The sequence below is a fragment of the Sorex fumeus genome, unplaced genomic scaffold, assembly GCF_029834395.1.
Source record: "Sorex fumeus unplaced genomic scaffold, SorFum_2.1 ptg000183l, whole genome shotgun sequence".
Taxonomy (NCBI): Eukaryota; Metazoa; Chordata; class Mammalia; order Eulipotyphla; family Soricidae; genus Sorex; species Sorex fumeus.
In genome coordinates this window covers 6,499,900-6,524,495 of record NW_026606240.1, presented here as the reverse complement: position 1 = coordinate 6,524,495, position 24,596 = coordinate 6,499,900, and the positions used below count along the sequence as shown (strand labels likewise).

Here is a 24,596-nt window from a genome sequence, read left to right as displayed (position 1 = left end):
TTCCACTATGGGTGCTATACTCGTTGATAATTAGGAGTGATTCTAGTTTCCATTCACATAAAAAGTCTTCTAGTTTCCATTCACATAAAAAGTTCAAATTACCTAGGTACAAAGGACAAAACTAAGGAGGCGAGACAGAATAGGAAAAAGGAAAATCATTGTGTCTGTGGTCTGATGTGCAGGGAGGCATGGATAGAGGGTGTCCTCAGCTGACTCTACTCACTCACTCACTCACTCACTCACTCACTCACTCACTCACTCACTCTCATTTTCGAGAAGGAAGATGCTGGCCAAGTTACTTAACCTGCCTGGGCCTCAGTTTCCTCCTTTGCAAACACCTGAGACAATGGTGTCTATAAGAGAAAACCAATTTTCGCTGGCTTTTTTTGCTTCCATTAGAATATTTCAGAATCCTCTCTGCTCTCTCATTCTTTGTTCCCATGGAATAATGAATGACTTCCCTGATAGCTATGTCTGTGCTATGGAATAGAGTATGTCTGGCTCAGATTCTTTTGTATTCTCTACTTGATTTACCTAATGCTGGTCATATCACTTCACCATATGTGTAAATGTGTCCTGAAAAAACTTGGTGCTTATATTCAAAATCAAATTTCATTCATGTTAAACACACTTTTCTAACTGTAGAGAGGAAAATGTCCAAATAAACACCATTGTTATTTTATTTTATCCAATTTCTTAAGGCTTTGTTTCATAGTTTACAAAAGAGACTGGGTATAATTACTAATTTTTCAGCTGAACAAAAGGCAGTCCAATCAACAGATTAACTTTTTTGTTTTAATTTCTAAAATATAAATTCAATTCAAGGTCAAGGACAGAAAATAATCTTTCAAAAATAATGAAGACTTCCATTTGGAGTTTTCAAACAAAGAATTCCTTCATGTATTGGAGCCTGCAAATATTACGAAGTGGTTTTGATATGTGTGAACATAATGCACTGTTTTTTGGAAAATACAATAATGATTCAGTCAGAAGTAACATTTGGTCTTTGTTTTTCAAACAGCTGCATAACATTATCACCCCTGAAAGTTTACAAAATTTTTTCTTAAATAAAAAATTTCTTAGCAAGCTGTAAACCACAAGATATGTGAGGGTGTGGATTATCAGTGTAAAATTGATATAAATTTTATATCAATATTGTACCAATATAAATTCAATAGCCTTTTCTCAGAAATTTGTGTCAGGACTTGGATCCCAGAGGCCCTCTACAAGTATTATTCAGCATCGAAAGTATTGGTGCTAATATTATGTCAAAAGACATAAGCTGGTCAGTGAGTTTAGAATATTTCCTAGAGAACGCTACAACAAAATACGTTTGTTTCATTAGCATAGATTTCATATTTTGCTAACAATCTTTTCAGAAAGTGGATGCTAAGGAGGAAATGATTTTAAACCACTGCCTCTCAAATTGACAGAACGAAAATCAAAAAACTCTCTCTTTATAAAGTTTGGGTGTTGTGAAAAAAAAAATGAAACCTCGCTTAAAGTAAATGCATTTATCGTATCCTAAAATTATTACAGTATGACCTGACATCCAAGAGCATTCCCAACTTAAAACAGCAGACTTCCCTAATGGTTATAGGATGACTTCAGATCAATGTTGTCCAATATACTCTCTGGGATGGTAAAAATGTTCTTTATCATTGTTGTCTAATGCAGTGGCCACATTTGGCAGTTTAAGACTTAAAATTATAGCACAGAGGGTAGGGCGTTCGCCTTACAAGCGGCCAACATGGCCGACCCGAGTTCGATTCCTCTGCCCCTCTCGGAGAGCCCGGCAAGCTACCGAGAGTATTGGATATGCCAGACACAGTAACAACAAAGTCTCCAATGGAGACGTTACTGGGCCCGCTCGAGCAAATCGACGATCAATGGGAGGGTCTTTACCTTTACCTTTTAGCATGGCCACAGAATTGAGCTTTTCATTTCAACTTTAATTAAATTTAAATTTAAGTAGCAACATTTGATTACTGGGTCCCAGAGTGCACAATGCAGTTCCAGACCCTTCTTAATTCGAAATGCCTGGGAGATAATTTACCTATTGCAACATCTTAGGAATTTGTGTCTTCTAAAGGATGTATCACTGGGATTCCACAAATCCGAAGTAGGAAAATTTCAATTTTTCCTGTTGTTCTGAAACTGTTCTTATAACAGAACAGTTATTCTAAACAGTTAATCCAAAAATAGGATGCAAGTGGATTTTTGCTTTCACTTTTGTTTTGGGGTCACACCTGGTGGTACTCAGCACTTACTTCTGGCTCTGTGCTCAGGGAATCACTCATTTTTTTTTCTCTTGGTTTTGGTTTTGGGTAATGCCTGAAGATGATCAGAGGTTACTCCTGGTTCTGAACTCAGAAGTTCCCCTAGTGATGCTCAGGGGACCTTATGAGATGCTGAGGATCGAATCTGAGTGAGCTATATACCCTACCCACTATACTAATTCTCTGGCTCAAGGATCTCTCTTGATGGAGATCAGAAGACCTATATGAAGTACTGGAGATGGAATTTGGGTTAGCCATATATAAAGCAATCACCCTATCCACTGTACTATCTCTCTTACAAGTATTCTCTTAAAATATCAAGAGATAATATTCATATCTCTGCAATCCTTTGCTGAGCAATTTGAAACTAATTTATTTATGCATCACAAGTAACTTCTACTATAACTATTGTGATTATCATCCACATTTCATGGATTTAAAAAATTGAGGCACAGGGGCTGAAGCAATAGCACAGCGAGTAGGCTATTTGCCTTACATGCGGCCGACCTGGGTTCGATTCCCAGCATCCCATATGGTCCCCTGAGAATCGCCAGGAGTAATTCCTGAGTGCAGAGCCAGGAGTAACTCCTGTGCATCGCTGGGTGTGACCCAAAAAGCATTAAAGAAATTGAGGCACAGATGTATTAATTAATTTGAAGATTTCACAAACCATAAGCAATAAAACCACTGTCTGAAGTGAATGTAAAACTGCCCTTAACCACACCGCTATCTCTGGAATATACCTGTTTAGGCCTTTCCTAAATACACTTCTAAGCTGGACTGGAACTAACACAGAGATAATAAAATGATAAAACTGATAAAACTCTTAAGTGTCTACATAACATTTGTACGGTTTATAAAGAATTTTAATTTTATGGATCTTTGAACAAATAACAACACACCTGCCAGGTCAAGTGGAAACTGCAGCATACTCCAGGTCCATATAACAAGGATTGCATAAACTAGTGCAGGACTATTCCTAGAATGGAGAGAGAATTAAGTTTGTAATGAAAGTATTATTCCATAAGGAAAGTTTTTCTTTTTCCCCACTCGCATATGAATTTCCCTAATAAAACACAAGAGTTGTCAAAGTATCTTGATAGCACTGTAGCACTGTCTTCCCACTGTTCATCAATTTGCTCGAGTGGGCCCAGTAATGTCTCCATTGTGACACTTGTTGTTACTGTGTTTGGCATATCGAATATGTCACAAAATTAAAAACTAACCTCCATGCATGACTATAATGGGATGGTGACACAGAAGTTTGTAGTACAAAAAGCAAAAAGCAAAAAAAGCCAAAACCCCAAATCCCCAAATACAAAATACCAGGGGGCAGAGAGAGCATAGCTGGTTATGTTCTTGCTTTGCACACAGTAGACCTGTGTTCAGGTCCCAGCTTTAAATACAGTTTCCTGAGCCTCAAGTAGAGTGATCACTGGGTGCAAGGCCAGAACTGCTGGGTGTAGTCCACTGCTTATGAGGAAAAATATATATATATAAGAAAGTGGGACTTAAAACTCAACTTCAACTTGCACAACCATCTATGTGAATTATAGGAAAACCTCTCATTTCCATTGCTGTTTGTAGTTGATCAAAATCATAAAAATATTATGGAACACTGACATAGACTTGCAAGGAAAAATATAAAAATTGTTCCTAAGAGCCCAAGATTTTAATTACAAATTTAAGGCACTATGATATATAAAGTTATTTGTAATTGGGTTCCAGGTAGACAATGTCCCAAGACCAATCACCATCAGTGTCAACTTTCCTTCAACAGTATCCCCAGGTCCCTCTTCACACCCCCAGCCTGCTTCCTTGACAGGCACATATTTAAGTTTGATTTTTGTTGACTTAATGTCCTGATTTCAGTGCTGTGGCTCTGTGATTTAGATATATACGTATAAAACACCTGTGAGATTGAGGATCCTGACCCTCCCAAGCCCTCTGCCCCTGTTACCTCCCATGACCCCTTTTATTACTTCCCTCCTCAATTTCTTTCTGTTCATGTCCTTCTTTTTGTACTCTTAAATCAAGGGTGGTCTAATTTTTAAAAATTCTCAGAGGGACTGGAGTGATAGGAGAGTGGGCAGGACATTTGTCTTGCACGTGGCCAACCCAACTTTGATCTCCAGCATCCCATATGGACCCACAGCACTGCCAGGAGTGATTCCTGAGTGCAGAGCCAAGAGTAACCTCTGAGTGTGTGACCCAAAAAAAGTCAAATAAACAAAAATTGATATGAAACTAAGATATAATGCAAGATATATAGTTGCTTCATTTACCAATATATCTGCAGAGTCTAGACCAGGGCCTGATGAAAATAGAACTCAGTATATATTTGTGAAAGTAATTGTTGAATGTCCAAAAGAAGAAACCATACTTAGAAAATACACTAACATCAATTAGGGATAATGGTTTTGAAGACTAAAGTCATAAAGAATAGAGGCTATAAAATGCAAAGGATATTAAAGAAATATTAAACTCATTTTTCAAAGCAAAACTGCAATGGTAAGTCTTAATTTAAGGTTAATGGTAAAATAGTATGATTGTCAACTTCATTGTTAAGGAAGATTTCAGATTTCAGAATGGAAAAAAATAGAAATGCATCAGGGAAGTGTAAAAACTGAAATCAAAACAAATAAGATGAGAGATATCTTTAAATGCTTTAAGTATGAGGTCCCCTCAAAATAGATCCTGAAACACTGAAGTAATTTGTAAGTGAAATTTTTAAGCCAATATTATTTGTCTTGACAGAAAAGTTGGCAACAAATAAAACTAAAAGTGTTAACTTTCAAACTACAAATTATGTTAAATTAAAAAAGCATATTTATTATTAATTTCTTCTTAGATTATATAAGCAATTTTTCAAAAGACTTCAGAAGGTCCTTACATCTTCAAGATGACTGTAATTATAGAAATCAGCACAGCTCTCCTGAGAATAATTGCGTGTGCAAGATTATTTCCTCTTTTAAAAAGAGTTACGATCACCAGGCACGTAATGATATGCAAATTAATAGTATACATTTATATATTAAAAAAGATTTATTTTAAAACACTTTGTATTAACAACCTCAAGAAATGTTCTGGTTATTGAGTATTGTCAGGTAGATTCCCAACGGTGTAAATAACTCCCTTGGCAGAGTTCTCTAATGGCTAGCTTGCTGGCTCTGCTTTTGTTTTCTACTCCACATTTCAACAAAGATTTGGTTGCCAGTATCAACAGAGAATAACTTAAAATGCACTATGACCTCAATCTTGCATGGAAAATCAGTACTATATGGAAGGCAAAATCAGATCTCCAAAGAATATAATAAACTGGTTAACCCAAAATGAAAGGATGAAAAGGAAAACTTTATGATAGCTGTCATTTTATAAAGGCTCAGGGATTTTACCTCATTATTATTCAATTATTAGTCCCCAGTGTAAAATAATTATGGTCTTCCAAACCAGAGATTGCTTTACAAGGTGCACAAAGCCCAATAAGTGAAAATGCCTCAGGTAACTTTTCTCTGTTGATAATGTCAATGTCATGTAGAGTGAACCTTCAAAAAGGGCCCAATTATTTTTGTCCACTCCCTGCAATGCTCTGGGGTTACTCCTGGTTCTGCATGCAGGAATTAGTTCTGGTGGTGCTCAGGGAACCATATGCAATGCTGGGGATGGCACCAGGGCCAGATGTGTCAAAGGCAAATGCTCTCCCCACAGTATTGTCGATCAGACCCACTTTTAAAAATGATTATTTTTTTCTGCGATTTTTTTTGACCCGAGTTCTTAGTATTTCTTTTTTTGATTTCTTTTTTTCTTTTTTTAATTTTTATTAGTGAAACACCATGAGGTACAGTTGTAGACTTACAAATTTTTGTGCTTGGGTTTCAGTTATACAATGATCAGGTACCCATCCCTCCACCAGTGCCCATTTCCCACCAGCACAGATCCCAGTATCCCTCCATCCCCCCCATCCCCCCCTATCCCCCCCCATCCCAGCCTGCCTCTGTGACAGGTCATTCCCCTCTGTTCTCTCTCTCCTTTTGGGTGTTGTGGTTTGCAAAACAGGCGTTGAATGGCAATCATGTTTGGTCTATAGTATACTTTCAGCATGCTTCTCCCATCCTGGGAGGATCCTCCCAACACCATTTATTTGGTGCTCCCTTCTCTATCTGAGCTTCCTTTTCCCCTAGCACATGTGGCTGGCCTCCAAGTCATGGAGCAAAATTCCTGGTACTCATCTCGCCCACTTCTGGGTGTTAGTCTCCGATTTTGTTACTTTATGTTCCCCAGATGAATGCAATCTTTCCGTGTCTATCCCGTTCTTTCTCACTCATTTCGCTTAACATGATACTTTCCATGTAGTACCACTTGTATGTAAATTTCATGACTTCATCTTTTCTAACAGTTACATAGTACTCCATTGTGTAGATGTACCAAAGTTTCTTTAACCAGCCATCTGTTCTTTTTTCCAGATTCTGGCTATTGTAGAGTGCTGCAATGAACAAACAAGTGCAGATGTCACTTTGACTATACTTTTTTGCCTCTCTGGGATATATTTGCAGGGGTGGTATTTCTGGGTCAAATGGGAGCTCAATTTCTAATTTTTGGAGAATCATCCATATTGTTTTCCAAAAGGGCTTGTTGGCATTCCCACCAGCAGTGAAGGAGGGTCCCTTTCTCGCCACATCTGTGCCAACACTGGTTGCTTTCGTTCTTTTGGAAGTGGGCCAGTCTCTGTGGTGTGAAATGATATCTCATTGTGGTCTTGATCTGCATCTCCCTGATGATTAATGATGTAGAGCATTTCCTTATGTACCTTTTAGCCATTCGAATTTCTTCTTTAAGAAAGTTTCTATTCATTTTGTTCTGCAATTTCTTAACCTTTGTTCTTCAACATTTAATTCTATGATCACACTAATCATCATAGCAACTTTACTAAGTAGTCATATTCATAACCCCTATTTTCCCAGGGAAATAGACGAAAAAACAGAGTATTTTTATTTATTTTTGTTTGTTTCTATTTGAGGGTCATACCTGGCTATACCAGGGCTTACTCCCAGCTCTGCACTCAGAGATTATTCTTGTGGTTGATTGGGGAACCACAAGCAGTGCTGGGGATATGTCTCTGTGCAAGGCAAGCACCTGGCCAGTTATCTCTCTCCAGCTTCGAGGATTAGAGCAATACAAGAGTATGTCCCAAATAATGTGACTGTAGTCACTCGATCACTTGACTTCCCGTTAATCATTGATTTGCTCAAGCGGGTGCCAGTAATGTCTCCATTTGTCCCTGTCGCATGCTAGTGTAGCCCAATGGCGTCTGCTCATTCTAGGAGATGAATGGAGCATCAGGAACAAGGCTTTTTCTCATAAATATTGTCTTCATGAGATTCAGCTGCAGTACAAACTTTCCACACTCAGGGTGAAGTCGGCCAGCGTTTGTGCTGTTTGGCTAATGTTTGGTGTTATTAGAAGATGTCATCAGCAAAGCAGAGGTAGTGTAGCTGCCGACCGTCTATCTTCACTCCCATTCCTTCCCATTCCAGTCATCGCATGATGCTCTCAAGGGTGGCACTGAAGAGTTTTGGTGAAATGGTATCACCCTGCTGAACCCCTCTCTTGACATCGATGATCACTTCTTTGTAGAATGGTGAGATCCTGGTAATGAATCCGTAATACAGCTCATGGAGGATCCTGATGTATTGAGTTTTAATGCCCTGATAGCCTATAGGGCTTCAATGACCACTTCCATCTCAACAGAATCAAAGGCCTTCTTTAAATCAATGAACGTTAGACACAGCGGCATCTTGAACTCCCGAGAAACCTCAATGAGCTTGGTTATTGTGTGGGTATGGTCGATGGTGCTGAATCCTTTGCAGAACCTGACTTGCTCGCATGGTTGTCCTTCATCTAGTGTTCTGCCGATCCTATTCAGGATAACTCGAGTGAACAACTTGCAGATGACAGACAATAGGCAGATTGGGTGATAGTTGCCAGTGTCATGGATGTCTCCCTTCTTGTATAGTAGTACAGTCCTGCTGGTTTTCCACTGGGACGAAACCTTGCATTCAGACAGGTAGCGTGTGAATTGCCGAGTCAGTGTATTGATGAGTACTGACGGTAAGTTCTTCAGGTGTTCAGGTCTGACCTTGTCTGGGCCAGGTGTTCTTTGTTTCTTTACCGACGAGATGGCGTGTTGGATTTTGGAAGGGAGAACATTGGGAATGACATATCCATCCTGTGGAATTTGATATGTGGGCTAGTGGACGTGGCTATTAAAGAGATCTGAGTAGAAATCATTAATAATATTCTCCATTGCCCTTCTGGAAGATGTGATAGATCCATCAGGATGTCGGAGAGCAGTCATCTTGCTCTTGTAGTTGGCGAAGGACAGGTGGGCATTATGAATGCTTTTCCCAGCTTCTGCCGCATTACCAGCACTTCTGCTTTTCTCTCTTTGAGGTCTTCCTTTATCACATCTCTGCACTGCTTTGCAAGCTCGGACTTTCACTTGCAGTTGCCTGAGGCATGCACCAAACCACGTTGGCAAATAAGCTCAAGAGTTGTCGAAGACAGGCATTTTTTTTGTGGCTATCTCTCTCTTGGCGCTCCTCGCACAATCATGGATGTGCTGAACCAGTCGATCGTATTCCTCGTCAATGTTGTCAAAAACGGAATCTTCCCATATTTCTGCAATAGTGCCAAAGAGCTTCCAGTTGGTGGTCGTTCTGGGAGTTCTCTTCTTAAACTTTGCAGCCCTTTATCCCCGCTCTGTGAAGTAGAATTTTGCATGAAGGAGACGGTGGTCCGATCCCATTTGGAATTTTGGGACAACAGTGACATTGATCAGGCAAAACCGTTGATTGAATATGATGTGGTCTATTTCATTGTGGAACCGCTCACTGGAAGACTCCCATGTCCAACGTTTAGATTTGGCCTTCTGGAACTGTGTGTGTCTTGGTCAAAATGATGAACTCAGTCTCTCACCCTGTTCGTTCCATTCTAGGCCATGGGTCCAGATGTGGAGTTCTTCGGCTGATCTTCTAGGTCCTATCTTGGCATTAAAATCACCCACAATGATCTTGTAGAAGGTGTTGTCTTCTTTATAGAACTTCTATAAAGTAGAATTATGGCTGTAGTATTGTGAGAAGAAAACAAAACTAGATAGTAGATTTTAGCATACATCCTTTTAACCATTAGATTATACTACTTTCATGAATTGAATGTCAAATTTTACCACTGCTTTATGTAAAATATTCAGAGTACATCAGCAATATTGTTTGTTGTGCTTAAAATTTTAGGAGAACATTATTCAATTCAAAAGAAAGATATATAAAACCCCAGAGCTCTCATATTAAGATAATTCAAGAAACTCAAAATTGTTATTTTATGTCACATATTTTACCTATCAGATGAGAGGAGAATTAAAATGATTTCATGGGAAGTCCAGAGAGGCAACTGAGGCTCAAATAATTTTATTTGTAATCCAAATTTCATCAAAATAGTGCAAATTATCTTTGAATTAAAATGAGAGTGATTTTCTCCTGTGGTTAGTATATTTTCTGTTAGTAAAAAAAGTTACTTTCGTTACTTTTGAAGTTTCTTCTAATCCCAAGCTAATTCCACGAAATATTCATGAGCAATTTGTCTGCAAGGGAGAAGAAACCAATGAGAAGTAGGAGCTATATTTTCATTGTTAAACCACTAGCTTCCAACTTTATCAGAATCAATAGATCTGATTTTCCTATCCCAGATTAGTCATAAACAAGCTATTCAAATACTGACTGGTAATTTGACATCTGTATAATTTACCCACATATAATAGGAGGACACAATAATAATACTGATTAGATTTTATCCTGAAATATGTGAAACATATAAAACTCTTATAACACTTGATAGACTAATTATGGAAGATTAATAAAATATATACAAACATATAAAATTTTACTTTATCAATATTCTTGGGCCGAATCAATAGCATAGTAAGTAGGGCATTTGCCTTGCACGCAGCCGACCAGGTTCGATTCCTCTGGCCTGCTCGGAGAGCCTGGCAAGCTATGGAGAGTGTTCCACCTGCTCGGAAAAGCCTGGCAAGCTCCCCATGACATATTTGATATGCCAAAAACAGTAATAAGTCTCACAGTGGAGACGTTACTGGTGCCCGCTCAAGCAAATCGATGAACAGGAGGACAGTGCTACAGTGCTAATCTTCTTGTCTATTACCAATGTATAAATTGGTTATTATCATAGTATTTGCCTTATGTACTATTGTAGAAATCCTAACCACAATTAACTGTAATCACAAAACACTTTATCACAACTAATAAAAAGAAGTGTTTGGCAGGATGATCTTATGTCTCTGTGCAGCACGGAACATGGGGTGAGGAAATGTATTGTAGTAAAAGGGGGATGCTTAGATCATCCTTGACCCCAGCATCTAGAGATGAGACAGACAGAGAAGGAAAAGAACTGAGGGGAGGGGGAAGAGAACAACAAGTAAATCCGAGTGAGGACCACAGCCCTATCCCCAAAATACAGATTCAACAGAACTGAAAACATGAGATCTAAGTGGCAACCACTGGAACTTTGTGATGTGACTCTCAAGTTGACTGGCAGGGGTGGAGTGGGTTTTGGATGTGGAGGGAAGTTGACACTGGTATTGAATTGCTGTAAATCATGACTATCTGTAACTTTGTAAATCATGGGTCTTGAATAAAAATGTTTAAAAGTAAGTGTTTGGAACACAGTAACTGGTATACATTATCCAGTAGTAATAGTAAAACTACTAGAAGTAAAAGTATTAGAAGTAATAGTAAAATTACTAGAAGTAAGAGGAGCAGGACTAATCTTATTATGATGGATGTGAACATCCTTTTTTACAATGAAAACTATCTTTATAAAATAAACTGGGAAGTATGTAAGCACACAATGGACTCTGCATAAAAAGACAAAAGACCTTGACAATTATACAAATAAATGTATTACTTTTCTACTCAGAAAACAGAGAAACTAGAATACCAGCATTTGGCAGATCAGTAAAACAAAATCTGTTGGGTTATCAAGTACCAAGAGATGATAATTTCTCACATGTGTGAAATAAAATTAAAAAGAAAAAACAAAAAGGAACAATAAAAAATAATTCTTAACTTATGAATTGGTGAACCAGGACAATAGGGTGAGAAGAATAGTAGAGGTGGTCAGTAGCATGAATGGCACTCGAACTTTGATGGCAGACATAATGAAGTTTATACAAATATCAAAGCGTATGACTGCACTCTTGGAACATATAACATTGTGAACATTGTAAATCAGTGATAAATGAAGAAAATTTTATTGTAAAACGAAATCAAACCATACGTTGTTAATTTGCTTAACATTTTGCAAGTATAAATATTGCTTGGGATGAGATAAACATTAGATAGAATTCAACACTAGATAGAATTCTGAAAAGCATGTGAAACACTTCTGTAAAGAAGATAAAGGTGAAAGATACAGGAAAATGATTGGGCTGGAGAGAGAGTGCATTAGGTGAGGTGCTTGTCTTACATATGTGCTGATCTGAGTTCCATCCCGGCACCCCATGTGTTTCCCCAAATCCCATCAGTGATCCCTGAGAAGAGCCAGGAGTAACTCCTGAGAACTGCCTAGTGTTGGGCCCCCAAAACAAAACAGAATAAAAGAGAAAATTAAATAATATTTTTCTTGAAATAAATATTTCACCAAGCAAAAGACATAAATAAAAACAGTGTGAACATAGAAAAATTCTCCTACATTCAATAAAATGCTCAGAATAAAGTACTGGTCATGCTATGGGAACATCGATTTACTCGAGCGGGCCCAGTAACGTCTCCATTGGAGACTTTGTTGTTACTGTGTTTGGCATATCGAATACATCACGGGTAGCTTGCCAGGCTCTGCTGTGCGGGCGAGATACTCTCGGAAGCTTGCCGGGTTCTCCGAGAGGGGCGGAGAAATCGAACTCGGGTCGGCCATGTTGGCTGTGTGCAAAGCAAAGACCCTACCGTTGTGCTATCACTCCAGCCCATGGGAACATATTCTTTTTTTAAAAATAAATTGTCTGTTTTTTAAAAAGGATAATTTCCAAGAAGTGTATAAACAGTTAACTCTTCCTGGAAAGGATATTGATGTGAAACTTGTTAAAAATTTAACAAGTGGATAGAGACTAATAAAAAATCCAGAAAATTCCCCTCTAGCAAAATTATATAATACTGGACAAATAAGTTGTCAAAAACATCCAATTCAGAACCATGGGAATCAGCCAAAGTCAAATAACAAATTGAATAACACTTATCCATGAAATGCTAGAATAACTTCAGATAAGTACAGGGAGTCTGAGACATACTAACTCTCACCATTATTATTAATCATATTAAATATGACTTTGAAAATCCCAGCCCGAGTAGTTAGGCAAGGAAAAATGTTATCTAAATAAAAATAAAGAAAACTGTTGCTAATTGAAGATTACATTATAGCATGTATAAAATCTCTAAAAAGTTTACCAAACTAGAAGTAATCTTTGAATGCAGCAAAAATATAAGTAGTAAAATATATAAATAAAATACCCTGCATTTTCCTATATAAGCATAGAGAGAAGTAAAGAAAACAACATCATGTATGATTGCATCAAAAGAATAAAGAACGAGCTTACATATAAAAGGTTATTCTATTGTTAGATACTTTGCGCTCTAATTTCGATGTTAGTTTACTCAGTAAGTTGGAGTATTCTGCTCAGCTTTATGTTTCATTGTTCAATAAACACAGCATAAAGTAAACTGTATCATTAAAAGCCAGCCTTGGTGCAATTTATTTTTATAGCACAGTGCAAAACAACCCAAGCTGAAAGTACATTCAGGCACTGAGACTTAAATCCCTAATGGTAAGAAAGTAGTTCCATAAACAGATGTGATCATGGATTCTGAGTTTATTTGCTTGTGGCAAAAATAAAAGTACCAACTCAATAAGTTCTAATTTATAGGCATCTACTCCAAAAAGCCTTTGGGCACTTTGAACAAAACTGGGTAAAAGTAAAATTTAGTAAAATTAAACCTTACCCACCCTGTCTACCTTTCACATCAAGGAATATACATTTCTAGCCAGACAGGAGAGAGATTTCTTCAGCTTTTCCTCTAACTGCTTCCTTAGAGTATTAACAGGGCTCCTCTGTAGAAGAGATAATTATTGGCTTATATTCCTGAATATTTCAGAATGTAATACAGGGGTTGGGGATGGTCATTTTGGGCCCATAAGGTTTTCAGATAAGCATGGGCCCACTGAGTATAGGATTAAGCCAGCACGTAGAGTTCTTTGATTCCAACCATAAAATATTAGAGATGGGGCATGTACAGGCATGTGATTCAAGTGGTAGAACAAGTGCTTTGCTTGTGTGAGGCAGTTTATTTTAGCACGGACCCTAGTCTTCTGCAAGGTCTGGCACTCAGAGCTCCCTTAGCATCACTTGGTGTGACTCCACAATCGCTGTACCACTGTCATCCCATTGTTCATTAATTTACTCGAGCGGGCACCAGTAACATCTCCATTGGTCCCAACACTGAGATTTTTGTAGCCTCTCCTTACTCGTCTTTCCCAATGCTGCCATATTGGAGGCTCTTTCAGGGTCAGGGGAATGAGACCCGATATTGTTACTGTTTTTGGCATATCCAAATCGCCACAGGTAGCTTGCCAGGCTCTGCCATGTGGCACTCCACAATAATAAAACTTTTTTTTTAAAAAAATTACGTCCTTTATCTCTATTGGAAACTCTCTATGTATGTGCATATATGTATATCTGTATCTTGACAACTAACATGCATCTGAACAGCAGCAGCAAATTCCATGTAAATCATTTTTGTTTGTTTTGGGGTCATACCCAGACGTGCTCAGGGTTTACTCCTTGGTTAAATCCTGGCAGACTTGGAGGACCATATGGTGCTCCAACGGGGATCAAACCCAGTTGGCTGTATGTAACGCAAACACCCTACCTGCTGTACTGTTAATTCAGCCCCCTGATTCCATATAATTCTAGCACTGGACCTATAATATACAGACAATCCCAACTAATTCATCTAGACTATAAATGATAGAAAAAAGAAATACTTCTGTGGGCCTGACTTAGAATGGCCAAGGCTGAATTACCTCACATTTTGTTCTTCCAGGGTCTCACTTGTGAATTCCAGTATGTCCGCAGCTGTCCCCACAAACATGAGGAGAAGTTGAGACAGTTGGTCCCGAGTGATCCCACCTCCAATGGGCAAAAGCCATCTTCCAATTATTAGCATTAACAGAAACGTCTGATGGAGTCCCAGGGTCCAAACTTTCTCACATACTGTAGATAAATTATTTACAAACACTTTGGCCTGTTTAAAAGAAATGTCATACAGATAACAATCATGAGCGACCACTTCGGAGATAAAGGCCTCCTTCATCATGATTTTCAATCGAGTTAGTATTTTGATTTTTGAAAATGAGTCTTAACATTAACAATATGAAAGAAAAACTTCATTCCTCCCCAAACTCTGAAAAAAACCTACCAATGCGGCTATTAAAATGTGGCAATCTTATTCCTAGGAGCAATTTAAGCAAATTCACTTTCTTAAATTGTGAATTTTCAAGTCAAATCTATAGATCTTTTCCCTCTTTACCATCCTCTATAACAAATTCTATAACATAAAAATATTAATTACATATTAAATTCTCTAAAAGAGGCTACATTTTTTATATATTTCAAATCTGAATTTACTAATCTGCAATAATTTAAGCTTGATACTCTTCTTTCACTTATATTGCTTTAAAATACTACTATATCAAATAAGAAAAATATTTATCCATTGCTTAACCCAATGCATGAACCATAAAGTTCACTACTTATTGTTCTGAACACTTTAAATATTATTAAATCCATAAACTAGCAAACTTCATTTGTCATTATTTTCTGATTCAGAGAAATTTACATACTGTTCACGTACTGGGCTTTATGTCTCTTACTTGCCTTTTAATCGTTTTTAAAGCCCAATAGTGACATTATCAGTTGAGATCTCTTAAATACCATATTTGCGTAAGACTCAAGTAGATTTTATAAGCGATTCCAACCATTTGACTTTGCCATGAATAGTCATAAGCATCTATGCATCCCTCTATGTCACTTTCTTACGTCAATTGAAAAAGTAAACAGTGGATAACAGCCAGGCAAGATCTTAACTTGTTGAAACTATGCATGAAGATCAAAAATCTTTCACTTGCACTACTACATGAGACTTCACATACACCTAATTTAATTCTTCTAGAAGCACACCAGAGGATAAATATCAACATTTTTGATGTCATACTAAAACCTGAAAGATAAAGATTAAATGATTTGTTCAAAGCAAAATCAACAAAGTAAAATCGGCGAACCCTGGCAAGCTCCTGTGACATATTCGATACACCAAACACAGTAACAACAAGTCTCACAATGAAGAGGTTACTGGGCCCGCTTGAGCAAATCGATGAACAACAGGAGGCCAGTGCTACAGTGCTAAAATCAACAAAAGACTAAAGGTTGAATTAGCATTATTTCGATTAAACTTTATAAAATCAATAGCCATTTTATTGTTCAAAACAGTAAGGTTTAGTAGTAGTGGGATTGTCTTTGAGTATTTGTAATGCGTTATTTTCCAATAGGCCATGATTAGTTTGCCAAATATAAAAAACTGAGAAAATAGGAGTGATCTGTTTTAACTAGAAACATTATCCCTTAAAAATTAATAAAAATATAAATATCTAAGAAATAGAGAGAATATCATAATTTTTTTACTATTCATCTACAAACATATACATACCTCTCTGTGTATTTATGTATATATTTACTTTTTTATTTTTTAAATTTTTCGTGTACACATTTTCTAACCTAAATGTTAAAAAATCTTCAATGTCACAGGCTTTCCATATATATATATAACATATAAATATAAACATATATGCCTATTATTTGTGCTAAATGTTTAATAAATATAAAATATTATGTACACTACATTCACTAATTTAAAATTTGACAAGTTTAGACACAGATGAAGGGTAGGGAGCATTTTATCTTCACTGAGTGGAAAGGATTTTGCTAGGTCCTCTAATAACTAGTGTGAAAAGATCTCACCGTTTCAATGATATCATCTGCACCATTGGTTTTCTCACTTGATTTCAAAGTTTGATTGAAGTCTTCTTTGCTGTTGTTATTCTGAGTCATACCTTCAGATTGGCTACTGCAATACTAAGAGTTTTATTTTAAGGCAATGAATAAAAAAAACACAAAATAAAGGTGTGATGTGAATTAAATATATCACAGAGATCATGGACAAATATGTGTCCTTTATAGAGCATACATAAATATTTTCTAAAATCAAATTATTTGCTTAAAATAGAACATTACTATTAATTAGTAAGAAAAAAGAGTCAAAGTATATACGTCTTATTATTTTCAAAAATGTATGAATATATAGACATTCTAAGTTCATATGGAGATGAGAATTTATGGATCAGTGAATCAGTCTATATATTAAATCATGAAACAATTGTAAAATAAACCAAAACTAATGAAAGTATTAAAATATATATTATCCTGATCAAAACTATATTCCACGAGTGCTTCTTGGCACAATTTTTTTAAGCGAAAAAATTATTTTATTTAAAAAACAACTACTTTCAGTCTTGCTGGTTAGGTAATGTAATAACACAAAATTTGATATTTTTCCCACTAAGGATTTCAGTGTCAGTCTAGTGTTAATTCACATCTAGAGAAAAATCTACAATAGAAATAAAATAAATTATTTTCCCTTCTTATTCCTTCTTATTCCTTTCATTTAACCCTGCACGTAAAATGTGCATGATTTTTACCCAGTGGGATGCTGTTATCTCTTCTACATGAGAAGAAATGGATAGCACTTCAAAATATAACAGCAGTCATTGAGTATCTTAAAAATTACTTAAATAGTTTTAGGATTTTTTTAACATCTGTAGTGCTAATGTGCCTTGATACATACCCACACACTCCACCAACACTACCACCAATCCAAAATCACACATTTGAATTTAGAGCTAAATTACTTTTTAAATGATAACGCTGTAAAAATGATATTTTTCTTAATTATTCTGAGCACTGCACTGATCATTCTATAAACTACGAGAAAAAAAGTAGAAAAGAAAATCTGCCAAGAAGCTATTTTTTTCCTACTTCCCCCCACCCCCCATTAAAACAAATAATGTTGTGGATGAAATGACAGCAATAATTAAGAAAAATGGACATGTGCTATATATCTCTAAGAGCAAAAATACAGGTGTTTGAACTCTCTCTTTGTTACCACTAAGGTTCCAAGAAAAGATAATGAAGCTAGAAAATTAAATCTTTGAACCAAGACACAAATCTATATTGAAAAGTAGTTTTGTCATTGGAAGAGCTTAATGATTAATAGGAAGCAAACTTTGATGACTTTCTTTGCAAACATGAAGTCATATTTCTTGTTAAAGGTAATAACCTTGATAATATTTTTTTCATCCTTAACACCAAAAATTCATTAGCTCTTGCCATTTAAAAAGAAATCATATTTACTGCAGTATAAATTGGTAGAAAGTTGCTTTGTCGTCCTTACTATAGTATTAGGACTTATTAGTTCCCTCCTCACTTTGTACTTCTATTTATTATAGAATGATAAAACTTCAAGTAGATACTGTGTTGTAGTGTGTAACTTTCTTGGTTTCTTTTACCTAATTTGACTTGTGTTGTTTTTATGTTAATATTTTTCACATTCACAATTACATAGGTGAATTCATATAGAGACCTGGATGCAAATAAGTCACTTTTTAATGACTTAAAAATACTTATTAGTTTAAATTATGGTCTTGGGTCAGTAGAGATAGTTCAGGTTATGGTGTTTGTATTGCATGCAGCTAATCCCAGTTCAGTTCCCAGCACCCTACGTACTTCCAGGAGTGATCCTTGAGCAAAGAATCAGGAGTGTTCTCTGAGCACTGCTAGGTATGGCACAAAATCTGTATATATATATTGATATATATCATATATATGTACATAATATTGTGACACAATTAACAACACAAAATTTACATTTTCCATAATTGAACCGCTTTTTAAATAAACCTTACTAAGACTGAAGGTCATAATCATTGTCATAAATATTGTGTTTCAATTTTACCTACTTTTCACAGGTTCAGAAATCATTACCAAGGATAAATTTGTTTTTTGTCATGTTGTTTTCAAATACTAATCCATACATTGCAACATTAAAGTGGAGAAAAATGGAAAGTGTAAAATGAAATTAGTCTTTCCTATATTCATATGCAGATGATTTTGATAACAACTCTTTAAAACTTTGTACACATTACTGAGAAAGAGACTCTGTTTTAACAGCCTGAGGCTCATGACCTAGATTCTATCGGAAACTGCAATTGATTATCTTGTGTCCTTGGGAAAGTTCATCAACCTATCAGAGATGCAGAATACCCTTCTATAAAACAGAAATGCAAATATTATGCCAAAATTATAAAATTACTGGGTCTGCAAGAAAATTTATCTAAAAATGCTTTGAAATGGGAGAAAGATGATCACAATCAAAATTTTCTAAATAAATAAGCTAAATAAATTACTGTCTCCTCTTATTCTCCCATTTAATTTTTTTCTTTAAATGCAACAGATTTCTATTTCTTTCTTCTAGTATTTCCATTTCTGCCCATCCTGTTCAATTCAGTCTCTGGACATTTATTTTCATTCTCAGCTTCAAAACAAGTCAAATTCACTATTACTGAAAGGCACAGTTTCTTTAGTGTAGTATAAAATTTAGAGAGGCATTGCCTCTAAAATCATTTCATTTAGAAGAGAGTTTTTGATTGTCTAATATTTGTTGTAATAGGATAAAACCTGTAAATCAATTAAACTAGGAACACATTATATTATAAAGGCATTTGGGCAAATAAATTGCAATTGTAGGTGACAGCCATGCCATTTGATTGATTTTAAGGGAAAAAATATTTGAATCACAACATTTACTTCCTTAAAGTCAGGACTGGAGTGATAGTGGCACGCAGCCCACCAGGGTTTGATTCCCAGCATCCCATAGGGTCCCCTAAGCACCGCTGGGAGTAATTCCTGAGTGCAGAGCCAGGAGTAACCCCTGTGCATTGCCAGGTGTGACCCAAAAAGAAAAAAAGTGTTATATAGTAAATAAATGGAAGCAGTTTCCTAATAATTTCTAATAATTTGAGTCAACAAAACTCTGGCTATAAAATACTATTTTTTTCTTTTTGGGTCACACCCGGTGAATTCCAATATAAAATACTTTTGATACAAAGATTTTATGATTCAATATTTTTAAAGCAGGAAATTTTTGGAAGGAAATTGCTTTTCACATGTAAATTATAAACACATGAAGGTGGAAATCTTCAAAAATAGTGCACAAAACTGTGTGCTTTGGGACTGGAGCAATAGCACAGCGGGTAGGGCGTTTGCCTTGCATGCGGCCAACCCGGGTTCGATTCCCAGCATCCTATATGGTCCCCCAAGCACCACCAGGAGTGATTCCTGAGCGCAAAGCCAGGAGTAGCCCCTGCATTGCCAGGTGTGACCCAAAAGCAAAAATAAATAAATAAATAAATAAATAAAAACCTGTGTGCCTAATTTTGTAGCAATAATACTTGATCAATGTCTGAAGCATTTATTAAATATATTAAATTCACAAAACACCTTTGAGGAACTTTCTTTTGTTATAAAATGACTATGGCAAAGAAATCATATGGAGGGAAATTCTTAAAAAATTTGCCTGAAATATTTATTATAAGTGAACTGATTAAAATTATATGATTAGTTTATCTGAATTATATAAATCTATAGTTGAATCCTGGAGATAAGAAATCCAATCTGGAAATGAAAGGACTTCACCAACTGGCCACTTCTGACCTACAGTGAACCTTGGGTTGCCAAATGCAAAACAGTTCACTTAAAAACCAGAAACCAGTATCTTTTTTCCTATATAAACAGAACTGTATTTTAGTGTCAAGTTATTGCTGAATATTTCACTTTCCTATTTTTCGAAAGGAAGTACCTGTGTCTCATGGTGCATTTCAAGAAGCCATAATGATGGAACGATGCTAATCAGATATAAAAATATGGCTGGTGAAAACCTGTGAAAGAGGAGGGAAAGAATAATTCAGCTTTTACAGTACTTTACTCTTAAAAAAGAAAAAAAATGTACAAATCCTGACCACATGAAGCCAAACATTTTCTTATCTCAAGTGTTTATTTTAATGGGGAAAAAAATCATTATGTGATTTCTGCCATATGGATTATAGAGAAACAAAGTAACTGTAAAAGGCACTAGCAGCTGTCATTCTCACTGAATTTTTAATCTAATTAATGGATGTTAATTTTAATGCAGTTTAATTTGACACTGCCAATTAATTTTAGGCACAGAACTGTATATTAATATGTTTTACAAAGCAAATATAACAGTAATAAATCTTGGATTTTTCAACATTGAATTTTCAGAAAAATCGCTTACATTTTCAACCTGAACTCCAATTTTGAGAGCTCAAATAATAGCATCCTGCTAGAACACAAAAGATCAGGAGATAATGAATGCTAATGCACAAAATTGACTGATTCTGTGAATATCCGCTAAACCTGTAAAAGTAAGAATGCAAACAACTTATGAAGGGTGTAGATTATGTTTTTAAAATGCTATCTATACATATATTCTTGCATATACACATTCACACACATCCCTAAATGTATTTGTTCATTATTTCAAAACTGAGAGGAAAATCCAAAGGGTGAACTTTTATAGTCAGACACAATGAGATTCAGATGTCAATTATACCCCTGACTTCTATTTGCTTCCTGATCTATGAAACGGTGACAGTCACTTGAGCTGTCATAACAAAATACCTCGATCTAGGCAGCTCAAACAGCAAAAAATTCACTTTCTCACAGATCTGGAGACTGAAGTCCAATTTCAGGGTTTTGGTGAAGCTGGGGTTTTCTAAGGTTTTCTAAGGTTTTTCTCCCTGCTTATGCACAGCCATTCCCTTGCTGTTTGTTTACATGCCCTTTCTTTTATTCATACACTTTATAAGAGAAACAGAACCTCTTCATTTAAAACCACTGATCCCACTGGATTATTTCTTACCCCTATGGCTTCAGTTTATCTCTATAGCACCCTTGGGGCACTGTTACCAAATACAGGCATCTGGGTTTTAACATATTGTTTCTATCCCTCAAAACTCTTGCTATTTTTGGTTTAAAAGTTTTATACCAGGGTCAATGGGTAAGGTACCTGCCTGGCATGCAGCTGACCTGGGTCCGATACTTGACATCCCAGATGGATCCCCTGATTCATGATTCCTGAATGCAGCGCCAGGAGTTACCCCTGAGCGTCACCAGTTATGGCCCCCAAAACAAAACCAAAAAATTATATGAATTATCCCTAAAGTTGAAACCTATTCCAGCTTTGATTCTTATTTTCAAAGACTAAATGTCTGTAAGGAGGGAATAAAAAGGATTCCTCATCCATTGCTACTAGGAATATCTAACGGTTCATTCAAGCTTTTAGAAAAATATATGGACACTTCTCAAAAATCTAAGAATTGAGCTTTCACTATGACCCAGCAATCCTATTTCTGAATATCTACCCTAAGGACCTAAAACTCCAATCATAAAAGACATTTGTGCCCCTATGTTCAGAACAGTGGGGAGGGCGTTTGCCTTGCACGTGGCTGACCCGGCAGACCGGGGTTCAATTCCTCCATTGCTCTCGGAGAGCCTGGCAAGCTATCGAGAGTATCTCACCCGCACAGCAAAGCCTGGCAAGCTACCTGTGACATATTCGATATGCCAAACACAGTAACAACAAGTCTCAAAATGGAGACGTTACTGGGCCCACTTGAACAAATCAATGAACAAGGGGTGGGCAGTGCAGTGCAGTTCATTGCAGCACTATTCATGGTAGTCAAAATTTGGAAACAATCAAAGTGTCCAAAACAGAAGACTGTATAAATAAACTATGGTATAGATACTTAAAGGAATACTTCTTAGCTATAAGAAAATACAAAATCATGTAATTTTTCACTATGTGAATGGAACTGAGGATATCATGAAGTTAGTGGATATCATGAAGCTAAGTGAAGTCAGTCAAAGAAGAGACATAAAATTATCTTTCTCCTATGTGGGATAAAAAGAAGCATAGGAGAGGAATAACAAAAGGACAAAAGCAATAGATTCAAAGATATGGGCTACATAATTGAGCCTGACATAGCAATGAGAGATGGAGGGTCAAGAGGTGTGGAAGTGAAGGGGGGTGTGAAGGAGAATCCTGAGACAAAGTTGGAGGGAATCAGATACTGGTGTGGATGTGGTATTGAGATGTTGTATTCATGAAACCGTATTAATGTCAGTACGGTAAAATTAAGGTAAAGGTAAAGGTAAAGGCCCTCCCGTTGATCGTCGATTTGCTCGAGCGGGCCCAGTAACGTCTCCATTGGAGACTTTGTTGTTACTGTGTCTGGCATATCGAATCCTCTCGGTAGCTTGCCGGACTCTCCAAGAGGGGCGGAGGAGTCGAACTCGGGTCGGCCATGTTGGCCACTTATAAGGCGAACGCCCTACCCGCTGTGCTATCGCTGCAGCCCACGGTAAAATTATAAATCACAATGGCTAAAATTAAAAAGAATAAACAAAGCAAAGTTAGAAGTTATTCTTTCATGTTTCTAGGAAATAGGAACATAATAGAAAGTCCACTGTATGCCATACATTGTCAAAAAATGTTGAAATATTGGAAAGCACACTGTGAGCTTTCCATCATTGTATAAAGAGCTAAGACAATGGAAAGCCCATTGTATTCCACGTTTTGTGAAAAGAGCTAAGACACTGAGACCAGGGGGAGGAGGTGGATTGGGGTAGTTAATTTCCAAACTCTACTGAATAGAAGTGATAAGATTCAAGTTGAGTCTTCTAGGTTTGTGAAATTTTTTTGAAGTATAAGAATTCCTCAAGGGACACAATTGAAGGTATTTGCTGAGGACATTGGGAATGAGAATAGAGCCTTGTAGATTCCTGTCACTTTGTTTATTCTGTCCACCTTTTATTCATAAAATCAGCATGTAAGCTTTTTGCTTGATACTCATTAATTAAAGATTTAACATAATTTGATTCAGTTTTGGTAACACATAGAACTGAAAAAGATGACGGAGAGGAAAGAGACATATGATATATAAGACATAGTATCTGGTTTCAAGGAACTTAATGAGGAAGACTAGCACATATATACAAACACAATGGAAAAACAGAGAAACAAGATTAATTTCTTCTCTTTAAAAGAACTTTCCAAAATATTTTACTTTTTTGTTTGTTTTAAACACATAGCCGGTTGGAACAACTTAACTGCTCCCCCACATAGGATGTGGTAAGGGAAGAGGAAGGTGAAATGGAGATAGGAATAGATAATAGAGGCTTTAAATATCACATCATAGAATTTATATTTTCGGTAGTAGAGCGATAGCACAGTGGGTAGGGCATTTGCCTTACAAGCGGCCAACATGGCTGACCCGAGTTCGATTCCTCCGCCCCTCTCAGAGAGCCCGGCAAGCTACCGAGAGTATTCGATATGCCAGACACTTAATCACTTAATCACTTAACTTCCCGTTAGTCGTCGATTTGCTCGAGCGGGCGCCAGTAACGTCTCCATTTGTCCCTGTCGCGTGCTAGAGTAGCCCAATGGCATCTGTTCGCTCCGGGAACATGAAGGGCCTCAAACCGATCGTTCATGATCTTGACGAAGAAGTCTTACCATCTGGTAGGTGGGCGGCCACGCGGTCTTTTGACATCCCATGGAATCCAATCAGTAACAGCTCTAGTCCAACGGTCGTCTTTAAATCTCATTACGTGACCAGCCCATCTGATTTTCGACACCTTGGCAAATGAGACAGCGTCCCTGATCCTTGATCTTCGACGGATGTCAGAACTCCGGATTCGTTCTCTCATTTGAGTGAAACGTGATATTCCAAGCATAGCTCTTTCTATTCTTCTTTGGGAGACCTGAATAGCATTCTCATCTTGTTTGCGTAGGGCCCAGGTCTCTGAGGCATATGTTAATGCAGGAAGAACAGTGGAATCAAAGAGATGTGCCCGGAGCCGGAGGTTCTTCGTCCTCTTAGCTATTTCTTCGACGTTCTTGAAGGCGTTCCAAGCCGCTCTCTTCCTCCTGCGCAGCTCGGGTGCCAGGTCATTTGTCATGTTGACCTCTCGACCTAGGTACACATAGCTGTTGCATTCGGAGA

The 24,596-nt window shown here is 36.9% G+C and overlaps 1 protein-coding gene across 1 annotated transcript in view; it reads right to left on the bottom strand.

Moving 5' to 3' along the window:
* The window catches only part of TMEM26 (transmembrane protein 26), a 43,718-nt gene that overhangs the window by 819 nt on the left and 18,303 nt on the right, over nt 1-24,596 (bottom strand). Inside the window, exons 2-5 of the mRNA XM_056107958.1 lie at nt 20,369-20,447; nt 16,417-16,530; nt 14,424-14,644; nt 3,182-3,258 (exon numbers count right to left, since the gene is read on the bottom strand). Of these exons, the coding sequence (XP_055963933.1) occupies nt 3,182-3,258; nt 14,424-14,644; nt 16,417-16,530; nt 20,369-20,447 (491 nt within the window). The remainder of the gene's footprint in view (nt 1-3,181; nt 3,259-14,423; nt 14,645-16,416; nt 16,531-20,368; nt 20,448-24,596) is intronic.